The sequence below is a fragment of the Microchirus variegatus genome (assembly GCF_963457635.1).
Source record: "Microchirus variegatus genome assembly, chromosome: 22".
NCBI lineage: Eukaryota > Metazoa > Chordata > Actinopteri > Pleuronectiformes > Soleidae > Microchirus > Microchirus variegatus.
In genome coordinates, this window is record NC_139823.1 from 12,374,552 (window position 1) to 12,398,874 (window position 24,323).

The window sequence follows — 24,323 nt, forward strand, 5'->3', positions numbered from 1 at the left end:
CTCAAATGGCCTCAGAAGCTGCTGAGCGCTGTAGTTGGTCTTTAATTAAATCATACTCAGCCTAATGCGGCGAGTGGACGATGGGTTCCTCTTTTAATCAGGTACTGTTGTACTTGGTCGGTGGCCCAGGAGAAAGGGCTGACGTTTGATATCCGTGTGTGGTTTTCTTCTTCTCCGTGCACTTCCTGTCTTATTTATACACACAACATTGACTTGGTCACCTTAGCAACTTAAACACATCATTGAAACCCATTTGGGCTCAATATAGACGCTGGGTCAGCACTTGAAGATAGTTACAGGTCAGCCCTGTATTTACTTGCTTCCAGAGGACATGTCTGTGAATCACTGCAGAGATATTTCCTTTTTTTGGAGATGACTTTTTTTCTCATTGTGTGTCATTGTTTCCCATTCTTTGTCCTTTACTCGTTCAGATCTGCTGGAGAAGTCACGTGTGGTGAAACAGCCAAGGGGAGAGAGGAATTTCCACATCTTTTATCAGCTCTTGTCTGGAGCCTCTGACGACACGCTCAGTAAGTCATTTAAATGCTAGGAATGGCATGGACTTGGGAAAAATGGGGTTTATACAGTATGTATGCATCATTGTGTATATATACACTACCAGTCAAAAGTTTGGACAGACCGTAGAGTGAAGGCAAAAGGACTAACAAGTGCTCAGGATCTCTGGGAAGTCCTTCAAGACTGTTGGAAAATCTTTCAGGTGACGACCTCATGAAGCTCATCGAGAGAATGCCAAGAGTGTGAAAAGCAGTAATCAAAGCAGTGGGTGGTTACTTTTGATTGAGTTATTTCACACTTTTTTGTTTACTACATGATTCCATATGTTTTCATTCATAGTGTTGATGCCTTCAGTGAGAATCTACAATCTAAATATTCATGAAAATAAAGAAAAAAACATTAAAATTAATAGGTGTGTCCAAAATTTGACTGGTAGTGTATACCCCAGACTAATTATTTTTTGCATTGGTTGGACTAAAAAGCTCAAAATTTAGGTGCACCCACATTTTTCAGCACAACCTATGGTCACCTATACAATTTTTCTGTGTTTTCCATTAAAAGTCACACTTTTATTCATCAAAAGAGTTGCAAAATGAATATAAAATATAGTCAAGACATTGACAAGATTAGAAATAATGATTTTTATTCTCGTCAAAAGAACCAGCAAAACTGTTTTCAGCTGTGCTAACATTATTGCACAAGGGTTTTCTAATCATCTAATAGCCTTCTAATGCGATTAGCAAACACAATGTACCATTAGAACACTGGAGAGATGGTTGCTGGAAATGAGCCTCTATACACCTATGTACATATTCCATTAAAAGCTAGAATAGTCGTTTACCACATTAACAATGTATAGAGTAGAGTATGTATCATTCATTTAATGTTATATTTATAAAAAAAAGTGATTTTCCTTCAAAAATAAGGACATTTCTAAGTGACCCCAAAATTTTGAACGGTAGCGAATACTTCAAAGAGACAGACTTTATTCACTTATTACATGGTACAAGCCGAGATGCTCGTAGAAGAAAAATAACATGAACATCGTTCTTGTGATGGTCAGAAACTCAAATGGCAAGCATATTATGGTTTATATTTAGCCTGTTCGTCTCTGAATATACACACACCTCTGCTCACAGAAAGTAATGAATAAAACATCAGTTGCTAGTTTTGTCCAAAGAACACTGTTTTTTTGGCCGTGTTTTTTTCTGCCTCGTCCAAACTACAATCATGGAGTTTGTGTTCCCCAAAAAAAGTTTTTTAATTAAATCACTTACTTTCTACAATTACTGTCTCCAAGAGTGACCGGCATACTAATCTTTCAGTAAATCTCTCTCTCTCTCATAGAAAATGTTTTTCTTTGCAGTGGGATGTCAGCTGCACAAACACATGGCTTACACATTAATGGCCCACTCTTCCTTCCTCACAAACACTGCGAAGAACAAAGAGGGCAAAACCTGTTTCTTCTATTTGTGTTTCTGCGGACAGAGGGCATTGTTTCATGTCCTGAACACGGTAGAACAATATAGTGGTCATTGACTCCGCAGCACACACACACACACCCACACACCAGAGGGGGGTTTGGTATAGCTGCAGTTAATGCAAACACTAATGAAATCTGACACAAGCACCCATGAGAGGAATAGATTTCTTTGCTACAAGATAGGAGGGCATTTAAGACGGCTATTTGATCTCCCTGAGCGATGTCCACTGCAGAGTGTGTGTAGAAATTGTGTTTGTGAGCAACAATAAACTTTAGGTCAGACAAAATTTGCTTGACCGTGGTTTCACCCATTTGAATTTCTGTGTCTCCATCACGACACGATGGCTGCCGTTTAATGTAAAGAACCTGCTTTAATGGAGAATGAGTTTGAATATTAGCAACCACGTTGTTTGTTTATGTGTCACAGAGAAGTTGAAGCTGCACCGGGATTTCAGCAAGTACAACTACCTGAGCCTGGACTCGGCTGCCGTCAATGGGCTGGATGATGCCGCCAATTTCAGGACAGTCAGAGTGAGTAGATTGTGCTTACTTATTCGTCTACGTCGTTTAGAAGTTGCCCCCAGTAAACCCAGGCCAGTGAAAGGAATGATCTCACACGTACCTGGAAGCGTCCTGTTGTAATTCTTGTTTTAAAACCACAAATGGGACTCCCACAGAGGTACACTCAGTGCCATTATTCCATGGTGTTCGGTTCTCACTTTTCCTTTATTGCATCATACAAAGTTAATCTAAATCCTGTACAGAGGGCAGAAGCAGTCAGACTTCTCCTTATCTCATGGCCATATCAAAGAGTTTATATTATAACTGTTAGTCCTCTTTGATTGTGTAACACGCCACTCCATATTTCACCCTCAACCCTGTTGCAAAACCAGGTGAACTTTGGACAGAATCTGAACTTGAAAGCAAACTTAAAACTACCAACTTTTAAAAAAAAATATCTCTTCAACAATGCTTCAGCTTCTAAGCATCACAGTAGCAGTGGAATCACTGGAGAATAAAGCAGCTGCTTCCTTTAATTTGAATAAGATCACTACCACTACTTTATTCACTGTTACTGACACACAGGATGTTGTGTCTGTACGGAACTTTTTTCACTATTGTTATCAGTGCCGCTGCAGCGTACTCTGCTCTCTGCACTCATGATCTCGGTCCACGCCGCCACGTTCTACTGTACTCGCTTCACATCCTGCTTCTCACTCTTGAGTTTTTAACCTCATTCCCATACAGCTGCGTTTTTTTTTTGTTTTTTTTCGCCGGCTGGAAAACAAGAACACATTTGCCTCTAAACAATGACTCCCTGCATGTGGCCTTCGCTGTGACAGTAACAGTAGAGTAATATAATTTAGCCACGGAACATAAAGCAATGTATTTAGTTTCCAGGCCTCTCTCTTTTGACATGCTGAATTATGTCAACTAAACGTATGCTTAGTTTGGCTTCAAAAAATTAACTAAAATAAATCTCTGTCCTGTGAATAAAAGGACGCAGCTTTTTGACTGATCTCACTCAATCTCGTCTGTTCCACTTCCCACAAATAAAACTGATGGAGATGACGCCTAAAATAAGACGGAATTTGGCTTCTCAGACGACGTTTGTGTTGGAAATGCATGCGTTCATTTGTCACGTTCCTTATCACGATAACAGCTAGTTACAGTGCTGACAGGCCGCAGTAATAATATTTCCGTTCTGTGAACGTTTCCCACTGAGACTCTGCAATATTGGTTGATTCATGACTCTTTCTCCCCCCACCCCCTTTCCCAGAACGCCATGCAGATCGTGGGCTTCATGGAGGATGAGGTGCAGTCGGTGATGGAGCTCGTGGCTGCTGTGCTGAAGCTCGGCAACATCGAGTTCAAGCCCGAGTCGCGCTGCAACGGCACCGACGAGAGTCGCATCAAAGACAAGAACGGTTGGTGAACAGCTGGAAACAAGAGGCAGAGAGTCTGTCTTTGATGAAAATCTGTGATGTGTTTCTGTGTGATTACACATTGAATTAACTCTGCTGACTTTAGCTGTAATATCAAACAATCCTATTATTATTTGTATTAATGTATTTTTCTTTTCACTGATCTAATCTGCTCATGTTAGGGTTTAATTCACACATTACTCCCAACATTCACAGCTGGCTTGGTGTTGAGGCACTGCCCCCTATTGGCTCTTTTACTCTCCCTAGTTCTTCTCAGCAAATGTGTGTTTTATGCAAAAACGGCATGTGTTAACACTCGGATAGTCCTTTTCTCTTTAGGCAAATATCCCATTTACATATGTCCATCCATCATGGTGGCTGTATCCATCTTGCTGTCACTCACTGCCTGTGAGCATTGTTTTTTTTCCTGATGAGTCAAAAGGCTGGATCGCGTAATCTCTTGAAATAGTCGTTCATCGTGCTTGAACTAAGAGGTAAAACAAGTTGATATGGACACCGTCATGTTTAACTCCTGTCTTTGTCAGATTTGAAGGAGATGTGCGAGCTGCTGGGGATCGAACAGTCGGTGCTCGAGAGGGCCTTTAGCTACAGAACGGTGGAGGCCAAGCTGGAGAAAGTCTCCACAACGCTGAACGTGTCCCAGGTCAGAGACAAAGTTCCACATCTGCCCCGCAACAGTTCTATTAAAGCAAACGTCTGCCCTACTTGTATTGACATTAACACTTACACACACACACATTCATTGGAATTCATAAAAAGATAATGGGTCATTCCTTACTCTTGACTTGCTCCGCTGGCTGCCGACTCTGATCTATGTCAGTGCTGTGTGAAAACCTCTCTATTATACATGAACCGTGTCCCTGCTGGACATTTAAATGGGTCATATTTTTAGAGGTTAGTGAGTTCACTCCTGTAATATGGATGGGCCAAACTGAGGTCTCCTTGTCCAAAAGCTGAGGACAAATTAACCTGACCTCAGAATAATGAGACCAAATGGTCTGTATTTTGTACGATTGAGAAGTTTTATAATTTTTGTTCTGTTTGCAGTTCCACTGTAGTCTAATAATGTCATATTCTGTTATTTATTGACAGGCCTACTATGCCAGAGATGCCCTCGCCAAAAATCTCTACAGTCGTCTGTTTAGTTGGCTAGTTACGAGGATCAATGAAAGCATCAAAGTAAGTAAAGTCGGAGTTTTTGATTTATTATTTTTAGCTTCTTTCAGGCATTCATTGACGCCGAGAGAATCTCCAGTGTGAGAAAACAATGTCCGGACCCAATTTCTTATATTCCTTACCTGGAGATAATGACTTTCGATGTCGGAGTTAAACTGGCACAATGTTATTTTTCTGTTGCTAATATCGACACTGTTGTCTCCCTGCAGGCACAAGCTAAAACTCGGCACAAGGTCATGGGTGTGCTGGACATCTATGGCTTTGAGATATTCGAGGTAAGATGGTAGATTAAAGCCACTCCTCTGGCTCTGATAAGCTACAAGGACAAAAAAAAAAACCCGACCACACAAGCATTTTATTCCATTTAAAAGGATTTTAAATGCTCCGGGGATGTTTGCGTTGCGTGTTTTGGTACCTGCGAGGAGCTTATCAACAATAACTGAGGGTTGATAATACCACATTAAGATCAGATTAGTTCAGCCCCATTGCACCCCAGGGGTGAAACGATTTTTGTGCGGTGGTATTTTTTTTTTACACACTGAAATCAGCATTTCACAGTAGGAAAGTGGCCACAACATCAATACACTGCTTACTACAGAGGAAACATAACTCCTCAAAGCATCATATCCTTTTAATGTATTCCTCAAAGGTATTAAATGGTAAACATTATCTTTAATACTTCATAATACTTTGTATAATTACATAGGAGCTAATACACCCCCATCCACTTGGTTATCAGTGTGCATATAAATGAGTATTTCCTTCCAAACACATTTTTGACACTTTAAGTGCTTTGTACAATTAAACTAGACGTGGCGTAAACTGTTCCTTGCATTGTTTGCCTGATGCCTTCAGCACCCCCACCCCCCCATATGTTCATGTTTATTTTTTTTCATATCCCTGCTTGTTTACCCCCACTCACTCTCAAGTCCTTCCTCTCCTCTGACTGTTGTGTTGTGTCTGGGTCACCAGGATGGAGTAAGTAACATCTGCACCAGCGTGTTTTGCCGTGCCAGTGTGCATGCTGTGATCTTAAAAACCCCCGTCGCAACGTAATTCAGCTCGTCTGCTAAAAGATAATTCTTTATAACTGTGGGTGTGCAGCAACGAGATGCTAAAGAATCCTTTGCATCACGTGAATTACTGCACGCACACACACTCCGCTGCTAGTTTACTCTGCACAATTAGTACAGACTAATGTAGTCTTCTGATACAATGAATGTGCCGTTTACCCGACAGTCGTGAAGGATTGAGTTTTATTTAGGAGGCTGCAGCTTGAGGGTCCTCTGAATTGTATCGTTGTATAGTGAGAGTTGTGTTTTGACGACCACATTATCAATGATAGGCCTGTAATATAAGACTATTAATTATAGCCAAATTAAGGGGAATTTAATGCAACATTGATGCTGTTTTGTGTCCAGTTAAAAACAGTTGTTACTTTAAAGAGTAGTTCTCACCTCTCAGACAGACAATCATACATCCAAAAATGGAGCATACTACTTTAACGTCTACATTAGGGGTCTCAGACTCGATAGACCTGGGGGCCACTGAGTGTCTAGTTTGGCCAGTAGAGGGCCATTCCAGTGAGAAAAAGATATCAAAATAATAATACTTGTTGTGATTATATTTTATAGAATTTCAAAATAAAGCAGTTTTGATATGGAGCAATAATTAGCTTACTTTAGAGCACCTTCATTTATTAATGGCGTATCGACAACGGATGACGATATATCACCAAAATAAATAGTTTGACCCACCCCTACGTATTTATGATGCAAAATGAATCTATCAATTAAAGAAAAAAGCATACAGAAATAAGTCATAACTTCTTATTGAGTGGCAAGTTTCAGACCTCTTTTCTCGATGAAAATTGTCTGCTAGCACCCAAGTTAACGTTAGCTTAGCATAGCACAAAGGAGGACTCCATTGGAAAGGCTGATATGCTGTAAACAGTGACCTTCCAGGGTCGTTGTTGTGCAGATACTGCAGAAGTTTACAAGCTTCAGCTAAAATCACATAGGTCTACTGTACATTATTACCATGTTAATTTGGGCGGTTTTAATAAAACATGTAATATGGGTCTTAAGCTAGCTAAGCTACGGCTTATTGCTGTAGTTTTCCTTTTCACTGTACAAACATGAGCGTGGTATCAGTCTTTAGAATTATTTCTGAAAAGAGAACAGATAAGAATATTCGCAGTAGAGTTGCTGTCGTGCTCAATGCCCTGGGCTTGATGTTTGCAGGTATTTTACAGTGAGAACAGTGCGTTATGAAATATGTGTTTGGTGACTTCATTACCTTGACATTCTCCCGTCAAGTTTAAGAAAGATTTAGCATCTGCTTAACATTCAAAGTCAGTGCTTCTGTAACTCCTTTCACTTGTAATGTTAAATGAAAGTACTCTCCCTTACCTTGGGGGAAAGTAAAGAATTACCTCACACAGACAAGCTCATTGAGTTAAAACTGTTTAAAGATGATTTCTTTCCTCCTCCTGTTATAAACGGCTCGTCATAAAATAAGAGATTTGCTGCAGAACTGTTTTAGGGTAACGGAAGAAGTTATATTTCAGCCTGGCGTCTGCTGCCACTTGGGTGTAAACATACTAATACTTGTGTGTGTGTGTGTGTGTGTGTGTGTGTGTGTGTGTGTGTGTGTGTGTGTGTGTGTGTATTGGGTGAAGATGACCTTTTGGTTTCTCCGTAAAAAATGGAAATGGAACTCCTCACATTAATAACCGTTCTCATTGTTAATATGTGTCCCATTATCCTGGTTGCTGAGAAACCTTGCAGTGTCCTTCACTCTCACAACTTAACATGCTGCTCTAACCACAGCTGTGTCCTCTAACCCGCACAATAAAAACCATCTCAAGTGTTCAATGGTCATAATCGACAACAGTAGTAATTTTTTTTTTCTTTTAAAGATCCGGGGAAATAAAATGGATAAGGCTTTTGAATGATTAACACTCCGTCAATGTTTAATGACAATTTACAGCACCTGTTTTGATAAGGTTTTGCAATTGTGCAGTTACTGGTATTGGTTGTTAAGTACCCATATTCAATAAACAGGCGATTGTGAAACCATAGTTGAGTAACGATATGAGAGGAGATGAGACCTTTTCTCCCAATTTAATTTGAAAATGTTTTTGTGTTTCGTATTAAATGTATTGAAAATGAATCTAAAAACTGGAAACTGAGTAATTATCCTCATCAGTGCTAAGACAGCTTAATTTCCATAAACGGACCATTTCATTGACAGTAATTAAAATTGAAAGTAAGTCTTCAGCATGTTGAACTAATCTTTTTCTTTACCTGTTGCTGCTTTGACAGGACAACAGCTTCGAGCAGTTTATCATCAACTACTGTAATGAGAAGCTGCAGCAGATCTTCATCGAGCTGACCCTGCGCGAGGAGCAGGAGGAATATATCAGAGAGGTAAAAACGCACGTAAACGCATTCAGATATATATACGTATACCGCAAGCACATGCAGAACATTTAATCCCTGTGGGGAGTCGAGACACTTGTATAAATGACCTATCAAGCCCAGCCTGTGGCCCTGGTAGCCCTCTCTCACCTACAGCTCTACATCTACATTACTCTATATGTCAGCAGACGATTTGTTTGTTTGTCCCCGAGCAACATGGCAGCATGGCAGCATGGTTCGTATCACTCATCCCTGGAATTTCTTGTGCCACGTCGGCTAAATCTTGCGCTCTTGACCCAAATGCATCATTTCTACTTAACTTATGTCTCTGTCGTCCGTCACCCTCTCGGCTTGTCCCCCCAACCCCCTTTGTGGACTCCTCTCTGGGAAGGAAGTGATCCCTCACTCCAGTGAGAGTAAACACTCCCCTATGTGGGCCTTTAAGCTCTGTTTGTTTTCAAAGCTCTACGGATTGCCCCCCCCCAACTTAACACACACACACACACGCATGTAAATGCACACTCCTTCCCCACCACTGCCGATGATACTCCACTTCTGGGCTCCGTCCAGTTTACTGCATGGGAAAATACCACAAGGCTGGAAAAACCAGGGGGGAGGTCCACCAATCAGGACTATACCCTCACACCCTCTTTGCTCCCTCCCCCTCAAAATATCTGTCACATTGCTTACATCAACCCAAGCTATGTTCCCAACCCCATTAGGAGCTGTGAGTTAGATGCCGGCACAGGACACGATGGAAAAAAAACGGTTTTCCTCTCCCTCTGAAGTAGGGCTTTGTGTCTTCTGCTTGAATAAAGGTCTAGAATCTAGTATCATACCAGCAACGCTAATGGCTATAATGACTAATGTATTAGCATTTAGGCCGCAACTTTAAAGGGGCCTTGCCCACTTTTCCTCCCCCCGCTACACAATGTGTTCCCATTATCTCAGCAAACTCTCGCTTAAGTGCTACAGTATGTTTCCATATGAGGCTAAACCTTGAAGTAAAATGTTGTGTTAACTAACAGACCATTGCCAAAACCCCACCCCAACTCTCCTTTTTTCAAAGAATCTCACAATAATCGTCCCCTTACCTCTTCTGTTTTTGTTTCTATTCACTTGTTTTTATCCATCTTCAGAACAGAAATATATGAAAGCTGCTCTTTTTAGCTTCAGGGTTACAAAATCTGTACCTGAGAAAATCTGAGAAAATACATCACCTTCAATGATGAAGTTCTATGTTTTGTCGAGACTTGGGCTTCATTTCATTAAACATACAAGGGGTTTCCTCTTACTCTGATCAAAGATACTAATAAAAAACAAAAAAATATTATTTCTTACAGGACATCGAGTGGACTAATATCGAGTATTTCAACAACGCCATCATCTGCGACCTCATTGAAAATGTAAGTCAAGCCAGTCACAAACAATAACTACAACTTTTTTTGTGTTTTGGCATTTTTTTGAACTCGCACTGTCTTGTTTACCAAATTGTAATGGCCAGAACCAAAATGGCATTTTGGCCATGTTGGATGAGGAGTGCCTGAGGCCTGGGACGGTCACCGATGAGACGTTCCTGGACAAACTGAACACGATCTGTGCCGAGCACCAGCACTTTGAGAGTCGCCACAGCAAGAATTCCAAGTTTCTCACTGACCACAGTCTGCCACACAATTGTTTCCGGATCCAGCACTATGCGGGCAAGGTACTATAAATGATGATGATTTCTAAAACCTGTAAGGTGTGTGTTGATGTGCTTTTGTGTAGAAAACACTGGAGCTTCAAATGTGTTTCTTCTTCTTTATTTTATCAAGGTGCTGTACCGCGCTGAAGGATTTGTGGACAAGAATAACGACCTCTTATACCGAGACCTCTCGCAGGCCATGTACAAGGCGAACCAGAGCCTCATCAAACAGCTGTTCCCTGAAGGCAACCCTGCCAAAGTCAACCTGAAGAGACCACCGACTGCTGGATTCCAGTTCAAAGCATCGGTGGGCACACTGATGAGGAACCTGCAGACCAAGAACCCAAATTACATCCGGTAATATATCAATTTTTTCTTTCTGTTAGACAGACTTTTCTGACTGGACACTGTCAATACCTCATACAATCTAAATTCAAAAGGACTGAACTATCCTTTGAAAAACACTTTTTTGAAAAAGATGTTCGGTGACATCATTCATCCACTTTCATTTAATTTGCTAATGTCATTGTCACACGCTCATGTCAAACTGCTGCTCGTCATGCTAAAAATAGTGTGATGTTGACAAGTTACCACTCGCCTGAACAACTGTCGCCTTGCTTCCTCAGGTGCATCAAACCCAACGACAAGAAGGCGTCCCACATCTTCACCGAGTCTCTGGTGCGTCATCAGGTGCGCTACCTGGGTCTGATGGAGAACGTGCGTGTGCGGCGTGCAGGCTACGCCTTCCGCCAGCCGTACGAGCCCTGCCTAGAACGCTACAAAATGCTCTGCAAGCGAACCTGGCCCCATTGGAGAGGACCAGCCAGGTAATGGTTGTTTATTGTGAGGCTAATAGTGGGGGCTAGGTGAAGGGGACTAAAGAAGGGGGTGTGTTGCAGGATGATTGCCAGAATAAATCCCTCTAAGGTTTGCGAGTGTGGGAACAGGGAAAACACTCCAAGGCTCCTTTTTAAATGAGGAACTGAACAGACTTCTCCCACTGGACTGACTGTGACCCGCTGTAATGGATTGTAGTTAAGCGTGGTCTGCTGCCAGGTGTGTGTGTGTGTGTGGAGCTGGGTTAGTGTGCAGCAAGCTATTGCTGGAAAAAGGCCTCAAATGACTTTCCCTGGATAAACACAGGATCAAAGTGGGAAATAATACTTTAAGGTGAAATTAAAACACTTAAACCCAACAGAATTATTCTCTAAACCTCTTTATGTGAAGCACTTTAAAGGAGGTTTACATCCTTAAATGAAAAAAGTGAGGTTGTTAATTACTGATTATTTACCTTTATGATTACAGTCCTGAGCTGTTGTTTGTAGATGACCTATTATTGTATTGTCCTCTCAGAAACCAACAAGTCACATACCGGTCGCTCACTGCTGGGAATAAGGCAAACCATTCCCTCTCTGAACCACATGTTGAGACGTTTTAATCTTATCTTTCTCCTACATTCCGTACCCGCCAGTGTTGCATGTTTTCATCCACTGTGCTGGCAAAAGCACTGATTCCAATCTGGCTCTGCCACACATCAGTACCTTGTTGTGCAGCAATCCCTTAGTGCTTTGTCTGGTTTTCTTATTTCCCGCCTCATTTTGCCTGTGGATGATTTTTCTTCTTTTTGGTCCTCCTGTAATAATTTATTCTCCATCAAACTCTAGCATTTAGCATTCTGCTAATGGTGTTTATGTTGAACACAGGTTAGCTTTAGATGTCCCTTCTGACTCATCTGGCTTTCCGTAGGGAAGGAGTGGAGGTCTTGATGTCTGGCCTTCAGGTTCCAGCAGGAGAGTTTGCATACGGCCGCTCCAAGATCTTCATCAGAAACCCAAGAACGGTAGAAAACACGTCTTAATTCCGCTTTAACTTCTTTTGTTTGTTTCTTCAGTCAGCGTTGGCTTCTGCTCTGTAGGTGAAACAGTTTGAAGGTCTAAAGGTGGATTCCAGTGTGCTCGGCTGCCCCGTTTTCTCACAGTAAAATGTTTGTAAAGCAGGGTGGGCTGCACTTGAAGCCCCCACTTTGGCAATTAGCATGCAACCACCATGCTGAAAACACATGGTTTCACTTAGCCACCCCATCTAACATGGGAAATGAGTGCCTTTAACTCGGCGCTTGCAGGCTCCTCAACTCTTTGAGGAGCCTGCAAGCGTTTGGATGGACTTTTCTCCCAACCCAGGAAAAGACCAAACAAAGCTTAGAATAACATGATCTCATAATGATGGAATTTATTTTTCTATCTGGTCAACTTATCTCCTTTATACATCTACAGCTGGGAAATCATTTGAAAATAGAGTCTAGTCGAGCAGATTTTGATCAAAGTTTTCAGATAGCATTTTTGCTAACACTTCAGATTAGGGAACACATATTCACCATTAGCTAGGTGCTTACTTGCATAAGTAGGGGGTCGTACCTATGTTCCCCGGGTCCTATGTTCCCCGTTTTGCCCCAAAAAGGTCCACTTTGTATGTGACAGGGGAACATAGGACCCTTTTTTTGAAAAAGGGTAGGGTTAGGATTAGGGTTAGAGAAAGGGTCCCATGTTCCCCGGTCACATACAAAGCGGGGAACATAGGACCCGGGGAACATAGGTACGGTCCCCATAAGTAGCATACTTGCCCTTTATTAGTAATCATTAAGCATGTATTAACAACTTATTCTACATAACCTTATTCTACCTCTATTATGACATGAATTAAGAGGTTTCCTCGGGCTAGTATGCTACTTATATGCATGATAGTTAGCACCTAGATAATGGTGAATATGTGTTCCCTAATCTAAAGTGTTAGATTTTGTGTTTCTTTCACTAGTTAATTCAATGGAGCCACACCTCAAGCTTATTGTGACCAAGATTTTAAAGAAATTCTTCTTTGAAAACACAGGATGAGACAGTAAAATGTTCTGCTAGTCCCTGATAAGTTGATTCCCTTTATTGCACTGCTGTAAACCCGAGCAGTAAACTTGTGGAGAGACTGTACTTTGGTCTTGATATTGCTTTGGTATAAAATACTTTTTTTTATTGAATTCACAGGAACGAGATGAAACGATTTTGATGACACCTGCCATCTCTCTCTCTCTATTATAGCTCTTCTTCCTGGAGGAAAGGAGGAGGCAATGCCTGCAAGACCTGGCCACGCTCATTCAGAAGATCTACCGTGGCTGGAAGTGCCGCACCCACTTCCTGCTGCTGAAAAAGAGTCAGATTGTGGTTGCAGCGTGGTACCGTCGATATGCGGTTAGTGCTCCTGGAGCTTTAAAATTCTCCAAATCCACACAAGGAAATCTATACATACAAGCGCGCAGGCACTGACGAGTGCTAACTCTTTTCATGTTCCGTCACACAGCAACAAAAGAAGTACAAGAAGATCAAGAGTGCCACCACTGTGGTGCAGTCGTACACCAGAGGATGGCAGGTGTGCATTCTCTTTGCATTTGAAAGAAATGGAGCTGGAACTTGGTAAAACTGAAATGATTACTGATTTTATTTCTATTTCCACCAGGCCCGCAAACTTCTCAGAGAGCTGAAATATCAGAAGAGATGTGAAGAGGCAGTGACCACCATCGCAGCCTACTGGCACGGCACCCAGGTACTGATGCATAAAAGTGCACTGGAGAAATCGGAGAGTTAGATTTTTACCTCGACAAACACTGGGTTTAATACAGACTTTTCTTTTAATGTTGAAAGAGACTCTGCTCGGGACGACTTCACAGTATTACCTTCATCCTCTGTAGTGTTCCTGCCTAATGGTCCCACAGTTTTACACACATTCTGTTCTTGAACTAAGTTCTCCTTGATATATTTTGCTGCTGTTTCCTTTTTAATCCTGCTTCTTTTCCTGATCACACAAAGTGCAACTTTCTCCCCCCCTCCCTTCAATGCCCTTTCTTGATTCTTTTTCCTCCTCACATCCTCCTCAACCACCTCTTACCTAACCAACGCCCACCACGTCCCACCAGGCTCGGACGGAGCTCAGACGTCTAAAACAAGAAGTGCGGAATAAACACGCTGTGACAGTAATTTGGGCATACTGGCAGGGAACCAAGGTATTTCCACGCAGCTGTACTGTGTTGTATTGTCACCCCTGGTCACTGCGTCCCCATCCCATTCCATCTCATTCTCACTTAATAGAGGAGCAGCCGCTCTGAGTGAAACCCAGTCCTGCTCCTCTCCATTGGCCTGATTAATGTGCCCTTTTGTTGTTTGTTTCTCCTTGTTTTTGTCCTTTTTTGAAGCTGCTACATCAAAGATTGTCTTGATGTTTTGGTAAACCATTCATAGTATTACAAATAAAACTGATTTCTAGGAGCAATCCAATCCAAATTTATTTGTTGAAAGGAAGCGATAGCAGCCATACAATAAAAATCTAATTTCTCACTGTGTCAAAGGCCAAAGAGAAGAGGTGGGTTTTAAGAAGGGATATAAAAACGGACAAGGTAGAGGACTGTCTTATGTACAACGGCAGATCATTCCAAAGTAAAATCCAAATTTAATTGTTCCTTTTTTAAGCAGTCACGCTGAGGTCCTGAAAAGTAGTATGTTTTAAATGTGTCCCTCACAGGGTTTTCACCCCATTTATTCCAGCTCATGCTTAGAAGCCTATTTTTAATAAACCGATATGCTGACAGCAAAACAGCAGGAAGCCGCTACACACAAACTTCAAATGAGTTCCGTGTTGATGACGCATGCAAAGCCTCGGCAGGTTTTGCAGTCTGCTGGCATCACACTCTCCATTATCTTATCCTCTTTATTACACTTGCCAGGTGTTATCACGTTAGGTATCTTGGTTGTTGTTAATAATCGATACCTTTCTTTCAAGGTCCTTAGCCAAGATCTTGATGACTCATTACAGATAACGACTCCGTCTTGTATGTGAACTTTGTCTGTATGTTGACCTCGTCTTATTGGTCAGGCTGACCGCGGTTGCTCACACAGATATTTATCGTTTCCCGCATGTTGTCGCAGACTGCCCACTTTCCCCATCTCTTGGCATTATTTTTGTTGTCTTTCGTCAGTTTTCACACCCAACTCATGACTCATTACCTCTCCTGAGACGATTAAGTTATATGACTGTCACGTAATGATATTAACCTCCTCCTCCGCAACTGCCACCGATTTCCATCAGGCCCGGAGAGAACTGCATCAGCTGAAGGAGGAGGCGAGGAATAAACATGCCGTGTCGGTCATTTGGGCCGGCTGGCAGGGCACCAAGGTATTTGGGGGAAGCCATGTCCATTTGACTTTGCCGTGATTCGCCGCCGCAGTAGAACCCCTCATCCCCCCCAAAAAAACCTTTAACATACGCAGCTTAACCCATTCAGAACATTTCATTCACATATCGTGATGTAGGACGGTTTAACAAAACACTCTCACATGCACAACCGGATGCTAACTATTAACTAGGGCTGGGTATTGAACTTCACTCATTTTGTGGTATCAAACTTCCTCTGTATCACTGAATATAGAATAATTACAGCACCTAAGGAGATCATCTCATCAGCAGCTTGTAGATTGCTGGTTTCAGCTGTGCTAACATAATTGCACAAGGGTTTTCTAATCGTCCAATAGCCTACTAACGTGATTAGCAAACACTCAAAACCAGACGTTTGCAGCTAGAATAGTCGTTTACCACATTAACAATGTATAGAGTGTATTTCTGATTCATTTAATGTTATATTCAATGAAAAAAAAATGTTTTTCCTTCAAAAATAAGGACATTTTTAAGTGACCCCGAACTTTTCAACGGTAGTTTTGTTGAAAGAATTGGTATCGAAAAAAAAGAATCATTCAGGAATCAGTATCAAACACTTTTTAACCAATACCCAGTCCTTCACATGGAAAACACAGCTACACACACACACACACACACACACACACACACACACACACACACACACACACACACACACACACACACACACACACACACACACACACACACACACACAGACTCACAGTGTCACTGCATGCCTGCTCCTCCTGCATGCCTTCAATCTTCCAGTATGTAGCTGCTGCATGTTTCCTCTGCATTGCCGTTTTGTCTTTTTAGATAGAACAGTTTGGACTCATTGACATGACCTCTGCTGCCCCCCCATGAGTTGTGACTTTTGCTCTCCCATCTTTTTTATAAACTCACAAAGTTCCACTAAAATAAAAACCCCCAACTTTGTTTCCCTTACAGACTTTCCACAGATAAAAGCCCATGTGGCCTGAAGTGCCATATTTGCTTTCTGGAGGTCGGAGCAGAAGAGCTGTACTTGTACAGTCTCTTAATGGTCGCACACACACATGGCTTGTGTGCAGTGTGTGTGTGTGTGTGTGAATTTGATGTTTGCTGACCTGAGGCAAAAAACGATGTCTCCCTCTTCTTCCTCTCATCGACTCTCGCTTTATTTGTTCCCGCTCTTTCTCCTCTCCGCCCACCTCCCCGAAACAGGCTCGCAGGGAGCTGAGGAGACTGAAGGAAGAGGCCCGGCGTAAGCATGCTGTCGCTGTGATTTGGGCCTACTGGCAGGGACTCAAGGTACCTACCAGCCCCACGGCACAGCCCATCACCAAGTCCTCCACCTACTCATCACCCCTGACCCCAAACTCCTCCTCATCCCTCTCATCCTCCTCATCTCTATCCTTTTGCGTTTTTGTCTTCAGAGAGTCGGTCTCTGCCTAGAGTTGTGGACTTGCTCCATCCATTATCTTCACATTGATCCCAAAGTGTTGGCAACTCCTTATACACAGATCCACGGGGTTAAGGATGCAGGAACAGGAATAATTAACTGTATGTGTGAATCACCAACAAGTTTAAGAACAGTAACTCCACAGCGTTGGACTTTTCAACCTGATTTTTCTTCCAGTCGTAATACATACAACCTTTAGTTCTTCAGCATTTAATCCAGTGCCACCCACAATAACTCAAACAAAATTTTTTGTCAGTTTTATTTGCAAAGGTTCTAAGGTTATAATGAATTTGAATAGTGATTTAGAGAGAGAGAGGTTTAAATCTGTTTTGAAAAAGTGAAACCGTGCCCTAGTTTCTCAAAATAATCCACAGCCCTCACAGCACTTTTCACTGGAACAGTTTCTTTGGTAGGAAATAGCAAAGATGTGACGAGTTAACTTTTGGTTTTTAATGTTGAAAATTTGAACCAACAGAGCCTGACACAACGTGGCAGATGCCGTCTTTCTTGTCTGAATGTGTCTCTGTCTGCTTCCTCTGTTTATGTGAAACTAACCCCACATAACCCAGCAGTGTTCATCTAACAGTCTTCCTTTGTCTGTAGGTATGTGTCCTAAGTTTTTTTTTGTGATTATCTGTTGGTTTTGTGCACCGTCATCCGTCAATGTTGCTGTGTTAATACCTTCATCATGTAAACTGATCGTTTTTTTGCACCTGTTTACAACTCAATTTGTGCAATTAAGGTCAACATGAAGGTCTTTCTCATAACCATCTTTGACTTTTCAGTAATTACATTGTGGCTAATTCCAGCAGCTCAAAATTTAATTTGTCTGTTTCAGTTGGTCATTCATCACTTTCCATCGGTGTTGTTTGTGTGTTTTCGTGTATTTTCTTTTGTCTTTCCTGCCCTCACGTAAGACAAATAGGTGGAAAATGGGGTAACTGTAAGTTTTTAAGTTTTTGTTTGTCTGCTGTGACAGATCCGCAGAGAGTACAGGAAATTCTTCAGGGCAAACGCAGGCAAGAAGATCTATGACTTCACCGTGCAGAGGATTGTACGTATGGCTTTTTGTTTTAGCAAAGATTATTTGGATTTTGTAGACATAGAAGATATCAAACGACCATGTTTTTCCTCATGTGTCTTCCATTTGTCCAGATGCAAAAGTACTTCCTGGGTCTGAAGAGCACCTTACCTTCCATGTCGCCCATAGACAAGAACTGGCCTGCTCGACCTTATCTCTTCCTGGATGGAGTCCACACAGAGCTCAGGAGAATCTTCCATCTCTGGAGGGTCAGTCTAATGTATTTCTCTTTCAAACTGGTCAGAACAAGAGCCTTTCTGCCTGGAGTTTGCATGTTCTCCTCTATGGAGAGCCATCTCAGTCAAAATTAAATAAATAGAAACAGAAATAAATCTGTAAAAACAGAAATAGATAAATAAAAGTACTCTTTTCAGGGGACTTTTATTTCCTAATGACACTTTTATTTATTGGTTTATTGGTAAATGGTTGAATAACTGCCAGATATTAAAAGTAAAAGTTATCTTGGAAAAAGCTGCAAAGGCACCCACTCATTGAACATTAATCCAGGTGACCTTATGAAGTGTCTAATTAGTATTTAAATTTTGGAATAAAATAGAAATGTTAAAATATGATGAAGGGTGGAGGGTTTGACATTGGAAATCACACTGAAAATTAGAAACTTCACAATAAATGTGCAAAAAAGCCAACAGACAAAAAGTCTGCGGAGTTGTCGTGTGGATAATGTGTACAGGTAACATCGGGGTCAGAAGGATTCATTATCTGGTGTGGATCTACTGTGCTGCTGTGGTGACAACATGGTTGACAGGCATATGAGAGCAGATGGTTAAATGTGGGACGTCGTCTTGTAGTCACTGCTCTGGTGGACATTCCAGGCGATAGGCACACTGACTGTACAGGCCGCCATTGCTAATCACATCGGTGGGAAGTGTGGCATTTGACATAATTTTGACATGTTATTGTGAGCAGACCGACACCCACCTGTCCAAAAATCATGTCGGCTTCTAACGCACCACACCTGTCAGGTGGCAAAAGGCAAAAAATGCTGACTAACGTGGATTTTTACAGGTTTGTGAATATAATTTGTGAGGGTAAAAAAGTATTTTTTGGGAAGCATTGAGTGCAGGCATTGGGTCAAAAACAGTGTTTCCTAAACTTTTTTTATGGGGGACAAACCACTGTGACTCAATTCACAATATTCTTTATTCTATCTATCCATCTATCTATCTATCTATCTATCTATCTATCTATCTATCTATCTATCTATCTATCTATCTATCTATCTATCTATCTATCTATCTATCTATCTATCTATCTATCTATCTATCTATCTATCTATCTATCTATCTATCTAAATCTTAAGTAAAAGGCAGGAATAAGTTGTCAAAATCCCCTGTTGCCCATTTGTGGGTCCTAACCCAGTCTCTCTCTGGGAATTACTGGTTTGCAATATTGAAGATTCCTTATTGTCTTATAACAATGCGACATCATTGCCAGTAATTAAATTCCTCGTCCGTTTCAACTTAGCATAAGAATAGACACATTTAAAGTGTTACAAGACCAAGTAGGAGGATTTCACGTTCAAGTCCTGAACTCAAGAGTGGGAGCGAAAACAAACGCGTTGCATTATAAATGATACACTCTTGTGTTTGTGTGTTTAGTGCAAGAAATACAGGAGTCGCTTCACCGAGGAGAAGAAGGTGGTGTATGAGGAGAAGCTGGAGGCGAGTGAGATCTTCAAGGATAAAAAGACTCTCTACCCAAGCAGGTACCTGAAAATCACTTCAGCAGAGAGCTTTTCATTTCATTGTCTAATAACAAAGAAAATACTACATTTTGGCATTTTTATACTTCATAGTCGATGAATAGATTAGCAGAGTCTGTAAACACAAAGCGTCAAACAACTTAAGAGTTTTTGTCTTCAGTGTGAGTCAGCCCTTCAGAGGAGACTACCTGGAGATCAGCAAGAATCCCAAGTACCAGAAACTCAACAGTGCCATGGAGGAGAAGGTCCTGCTGGCTGACGTGGTGAACAAGATCAACAGAGCTAATGGCAAGGTAAGAACCCCTGGCTGGTAGTGACATCACCCATGAGAATTAAATTTGATGAATTTGATGAATTTGATGAATTTGATGAATTTGCTGAATTTGCGTTGATGGAGTGAAAGTGAGAGTGAGAGTGAGAGTCGCAGAAACCAGCCAGAAACTTACGTTACTTTTAACCAGGCACCTACTGGACGATACCAGCTGTCAATCACATTGGTGTCATTTTCCTCTAAATGGGAACATAACTCTATAGAGCAGAGGTGTTAAAGCCAATTACATGTGGCTCTCCTCTTAATATAATGTTATAATGAAAACATGGCTCTTCTTCATCATCATCATCATCATCATCATCATCATCATCATCATCATCATCATCATCATCATTATTATTATTATTGATTATCATTATTATACAATTAAACATTTGGTTGTAAATGTCAAACTATTGAATTCCATTCAACATTGTTTGGTGTTTTAATTATAGTTGTTTTACATTTATTTCTCTCTTTTTGATATTAATAGACATACTTATACATCATTCAACATCAAAAAAGACACTTTTACTTTGAAATTCTGGGATTCTGCTACAGAGGAAGACCTTGTGGCAATTCACCTTATGTAAAAAAATAAAATAAATCAACAATAAGTACAAAGTCCAAACACAATTTAAAGGTAAAGGGCGTATCAGATCAATAACAAGTGAAATGGAAAACTAATCTAGCGTAGAATAAATGAAAAAATAATCATGGAGTCATAATATGGGTCAAGCTATTAGAAGTATTACTAGAAATAATGTGTCCGGCCTGGACACTGCACCAACAACACATGACACAAAAACAAACAACTTTATTCCAACATTCACAATACAAATATTCCAAAAATACTCAAAATGAAAATGAAATAAAAAGTATTTCCTTTTCTTATCATATTAGTTTACAGATAATTTCGGTTTTGTTTTAGACACATGGAATTTTATTTTTTCCCCCGTTGTTTATTTTCCCTTCAGATCACATTACCAACACAAAGGTGCAGCTCAGGCAATCCTGACAACCTGAAACTAGTGATTGAGACAATTATCCCCTCAGGAAAATGTCAATCAAGTGAGAATTATGCAGAGTCGCCCCCTGGTGGACATTCAGTATATTCTCACTTACTCATACAGTCTATGGATAAGATTTATTTATTAAATATAGATGTTTTCCACTCATATTTAGAGCACAAAACCATGACTTTATGTTGATCCATGTTTCACCCAGCAACCACATTGACATGTCTGAACAAGTTTATTATGCTTTTTTTTTGCTTTTCACCCGGTCTCAGTAGTTTCAAGATCAAGACAGCTGATACGCACTTTGTTGTGCGTGTTACTAGTCGTACTTTGACATTGTGGTGACTCACTGCTCTTGCTGCTCTGGTTTTGTCAGGGAACGCCTCGAATCTTCCTGCTGACGAAGAAAAGGTTCATCCTGGCTGACCAGAAGACGGGCCAGCTCAAGGCCAGCGTCCCTCTGCCGGAACTCACCAGTGTGTCGGTCAGCACGCAGGGTGATGGCTTCTTTGCTCTCAAAATCAAAGAGGTGAGCATACTTTCAGCAGAAGGTTAATTCGGATCTTTTCAACAGCATTTTAGCTGAGTCATTATTTGGGCTGTTTATTTCTTCTTTATAGTGTGGTTTAGGGCTGGGCGATATGGCCTCAAATCAATATCACGATATATTGAGCAGCTCACCTCGATAACGATTAATGAACGATAAGTTTGAAGTTGCTAAATGACGTCATCGCCTAATTTGCATATTTGACCATTTGCCTGATATAAGCATGTGCACCAAACACCACAAAAGTCTCTAATAACACCAGAAAGAGTCGGGAGATATGTCACTAGTCGCTTTTGACAAAAAAGTCACTAAGAGGAGTCGAAAAGTCGCCAGATTTAGCGTGTCCGTTGTTACAGAGGGCGTGGAGTTACGTGACTACACACACTGTACACGTGCGAGTGTCTTAAAGGGACATGAACATACCGGTAGGCAGTCTACCTACACACACACACAGCCAAAAACAACTTTTTTTGTTCTCGAATTATTCGAATATATCGATAACGGCAAAATGACGTCGATTATCGTCGTAAATTTTGATAACGATACATTTTCGATATATTGCCCAGCCCGAGTGTGGTTATTAAGGTAATTTCAGTCACACCCACAGAGTGGGAGTTTTCACTATTGTTTTAAGTGGCTCTGTACATTTGTTCTTCTACACTTGCACTCGCCAATATGACCTACAGAGGCCGCCAGAGGCTTATACGTGAATGGGGTGAAGTCTGCCATCTCTGATTGTCTTGTTTTCAACAAGTTTTATACTGTTCAAATTTGAACAGTGTCTTGTTTTGTTTTTTGAATAAAACTTTGTAAACTGTAAATAACTGCTAGATACTGAAAGTTAATCTGGAAAAATGGGCAAAAGCACTGTCACAGGACATTTTCTGGCCCTTTTATGGTTAAAATAAGCAAAAAAACAAGACAATCGGCAACAGTATTTGCTGAGTCATCATAATTGGGCTGTTTATTCTGTATAGACAAAGAATATTTGTTGGACAGTTAGATAATTATGTCTTTGGAATAGCTTGACACAACACAGTGTTGTTTTTTTAAATAAAACTTTGTTTTTCTTCATTTTAAATTCTTAATACACTATTTTAACATGCAGTAAACAAAATAACTGCCAGATACTGAGAGTTATTCTGGAAAAAAGGGCAAAAGCAGTGTCACAGGACAATTTTCTGGTCCTTTTAAGCAAAAAAAAAAGTCACGGTGGACAATCAGAAACAGTATTTTAGCTGAGTCATCATTTGGTCTGTTTATTTCTTCTTTATAGGAGAAGAATATTTGTTGCACAGTTGGAGAATTATGTCTTTGGAATAGCTTGCCTTGGTGAGCACACACATGTGATTTTAACAGCTTCATATTTTCTCAGATTGATCAGAGTTTGTGAGATCAGTCTCAAAGAGAGTGGTATTGTGCCGTCACTTCTCTTTACTCATAAGCACAAGTGACACTGCTGTTCTCATCCAACTCTCTGCAAGAAAGCAAAATAGAAAATGCACTATTTTTCCTTTTAAATCCCACTGTAATGTTATCTATGTGAGTGTTGCAGGTGTTCGCTGTTGTTTTTTTTGAATATGTATGAACGCTTCACAGAGAAGAGTAGGTTTTTTTTATACACACAGTGGTTGTGAGCCTGCAGTAATGCATTTCCCTCTAAATGAAATAGATTTACTCTCTTTGCCTGAGTGAAATTGTGCTGTTGCTTTAAGTGCTCATGGGAAATCTCTAGCTTCAGGAAGTGCTGATTCAAACCTTTTTTTTTTTTCAGTAGTTTTAAGTTGTTTTTTTAGTAAACATTTTACAAGGGTTAAGTTTTTCCTGCTGGCGTCTGGCTGACACAGACCACACATACAAAAATGTATACATATATATATATATATATATATATATATATATATATCAATTATATTGATGTTTTTATTGAGTTGAGACCGAGAGGATATGATACACATGTATTTTATTTATTTATTAACCCTTTAACACCAAGCACACTTTGCTTTACTGTAATTACGCGACAGTTTGTGCTATCGGAAAAATGCTAACGGTTTCTGAAAGAAGAGAAGTTGTTTTGAATAATGTGTTATACTGCTCAAATGTCAAATTTATGCAAAATCTGGTGTTCATGTACAACTGCGGTCTTTGTTTTTTAAATATAACCTTATTTAACTGGTTAATACACTATTTTAACATGCAGTAAATTGTAAGTAGCTGATATATAATTACTATTACTTTTATTATTATTACTATATCGAAGGTTATTCTGGAAAAATGGGCAAAAGCACTTAGTCACAGGACATTTTCCTGACATTCCACCAAAGATGTATAAAAAGAAAAAGCAAATACACATGCAAATAAGGACACACGACAATGATACTGTATATTGAGAAAGGAATGAGGTTTAAATGACTTCCTATTAGGTCAAATAAAGGTAATAGTACTATTTAGAATCATTTCATGGGCATAATGACAATGGTAAAAGGGTCACAATCTATTTAGTTGTACTCTGTTTCTTCAGTTTTTCTATCTATATGCTGTAGATACATAGTACATGATGTGCCATGGACCACTTTGATGCCTATGTTTTGTGTGTTTTTTTTTCCCATTAGGGCTCAGTGTCAGCCATCAAGGGAGATTTCTTACTCAGCAGCGAGCACTTGATCGAGACCATCACCCAACTCCACCGCATCGGGGCCACGGCCGGAGACAAAGAGCAGCTCGTAGTCGACATCTCGGACGA

At 40.6% G+C, this 24,323-nt stretch overlaps 1 protein-coding gene across 1 annotated transcript in view; it reads left to right on the forward strand.

Annotated features, from left to right (window-relative positions):
• Nucleotides 1-24,323, forward strand: part of myo1b (myosin IB) — a gene marked incomplete at its 3' end in the record, with an annotated part of 50,016 nt that overhangs the window by 25,455 nt on the left and 238 nt on the right. Inside the window, exons 7-30 of the mRNA XM_083908569.1 lie at nt 432-530; nt 2,427-2,530; nt 3,780-3,927; nt 4,470-4,588; nt 5,038-5,124; nt 5,331-5,396; nt 8,448-8,552; nt 9,887-9,949; nt 10,048-10,248; nt 10,358-10,584; nt 10,854-11,054; nt 11,974-12,067; nt 13,314-13,463; nt 13,573-13,641; nt 13,729-13,815; nt 14,186-14,272; nt 15,352-15,438; nt 16,663-16,749; nt 17,880-17,954; nt 18,056-18,190; nt 19,601-19,707; nt 19,865-19,997; nt 21,410-21,562; nt 24,193-24,323. Coding sequence (XP_083764695.1) covers nt 432-530; nt 2,427-2,530; nt 3,780-3,927; nt 4,470-4,588; nt 5,038-5,124; nt 5,331-5,396; nt 8,448-8,552; nt 9,887-9,949; nt 10,048-10,248; nt 10,358-10,584; nt 10,854-11,054; nt 11,974-12,067; nt 13,314-13,463; nt 13,573-13,641; nt 13,729-13,815; nt 14,186-14,272; nt 15,352-15,438; nt 16,663-16,749; nt 17,880-17,954; nt 18,056-18,190; nt 19,601-19,707; nt 19,865-19,997; nt 21,410-21,562; nt 24,193-24,323 — 2,815 coding nt within the window. The remainder of the gene's footprint in view (nt 1-431; nt 531-2,426; nt 2,531-3,779; nt 3,928-4,469; nt 4,589-5,037; nt 5,125-5,330; nt 5,397-8,447; nt 8,553-9,886; nt 9,950-10,047; nt 10,249-10,357; nt 10,585-10,853; nt 11,055-11,973; nt 12,068-13,313; nt 13,464-13,572; nt 13,642-13,728; nt 13,816-14,185; nt 14,273-15,351; nt 15,439-16,662; nt 16,750-17,879; nt 17,955-18,055; nt 18,191-19,600; nt 19,708-19,864; nt 19,998-21,409; nt 21,563-24,192) is intronic.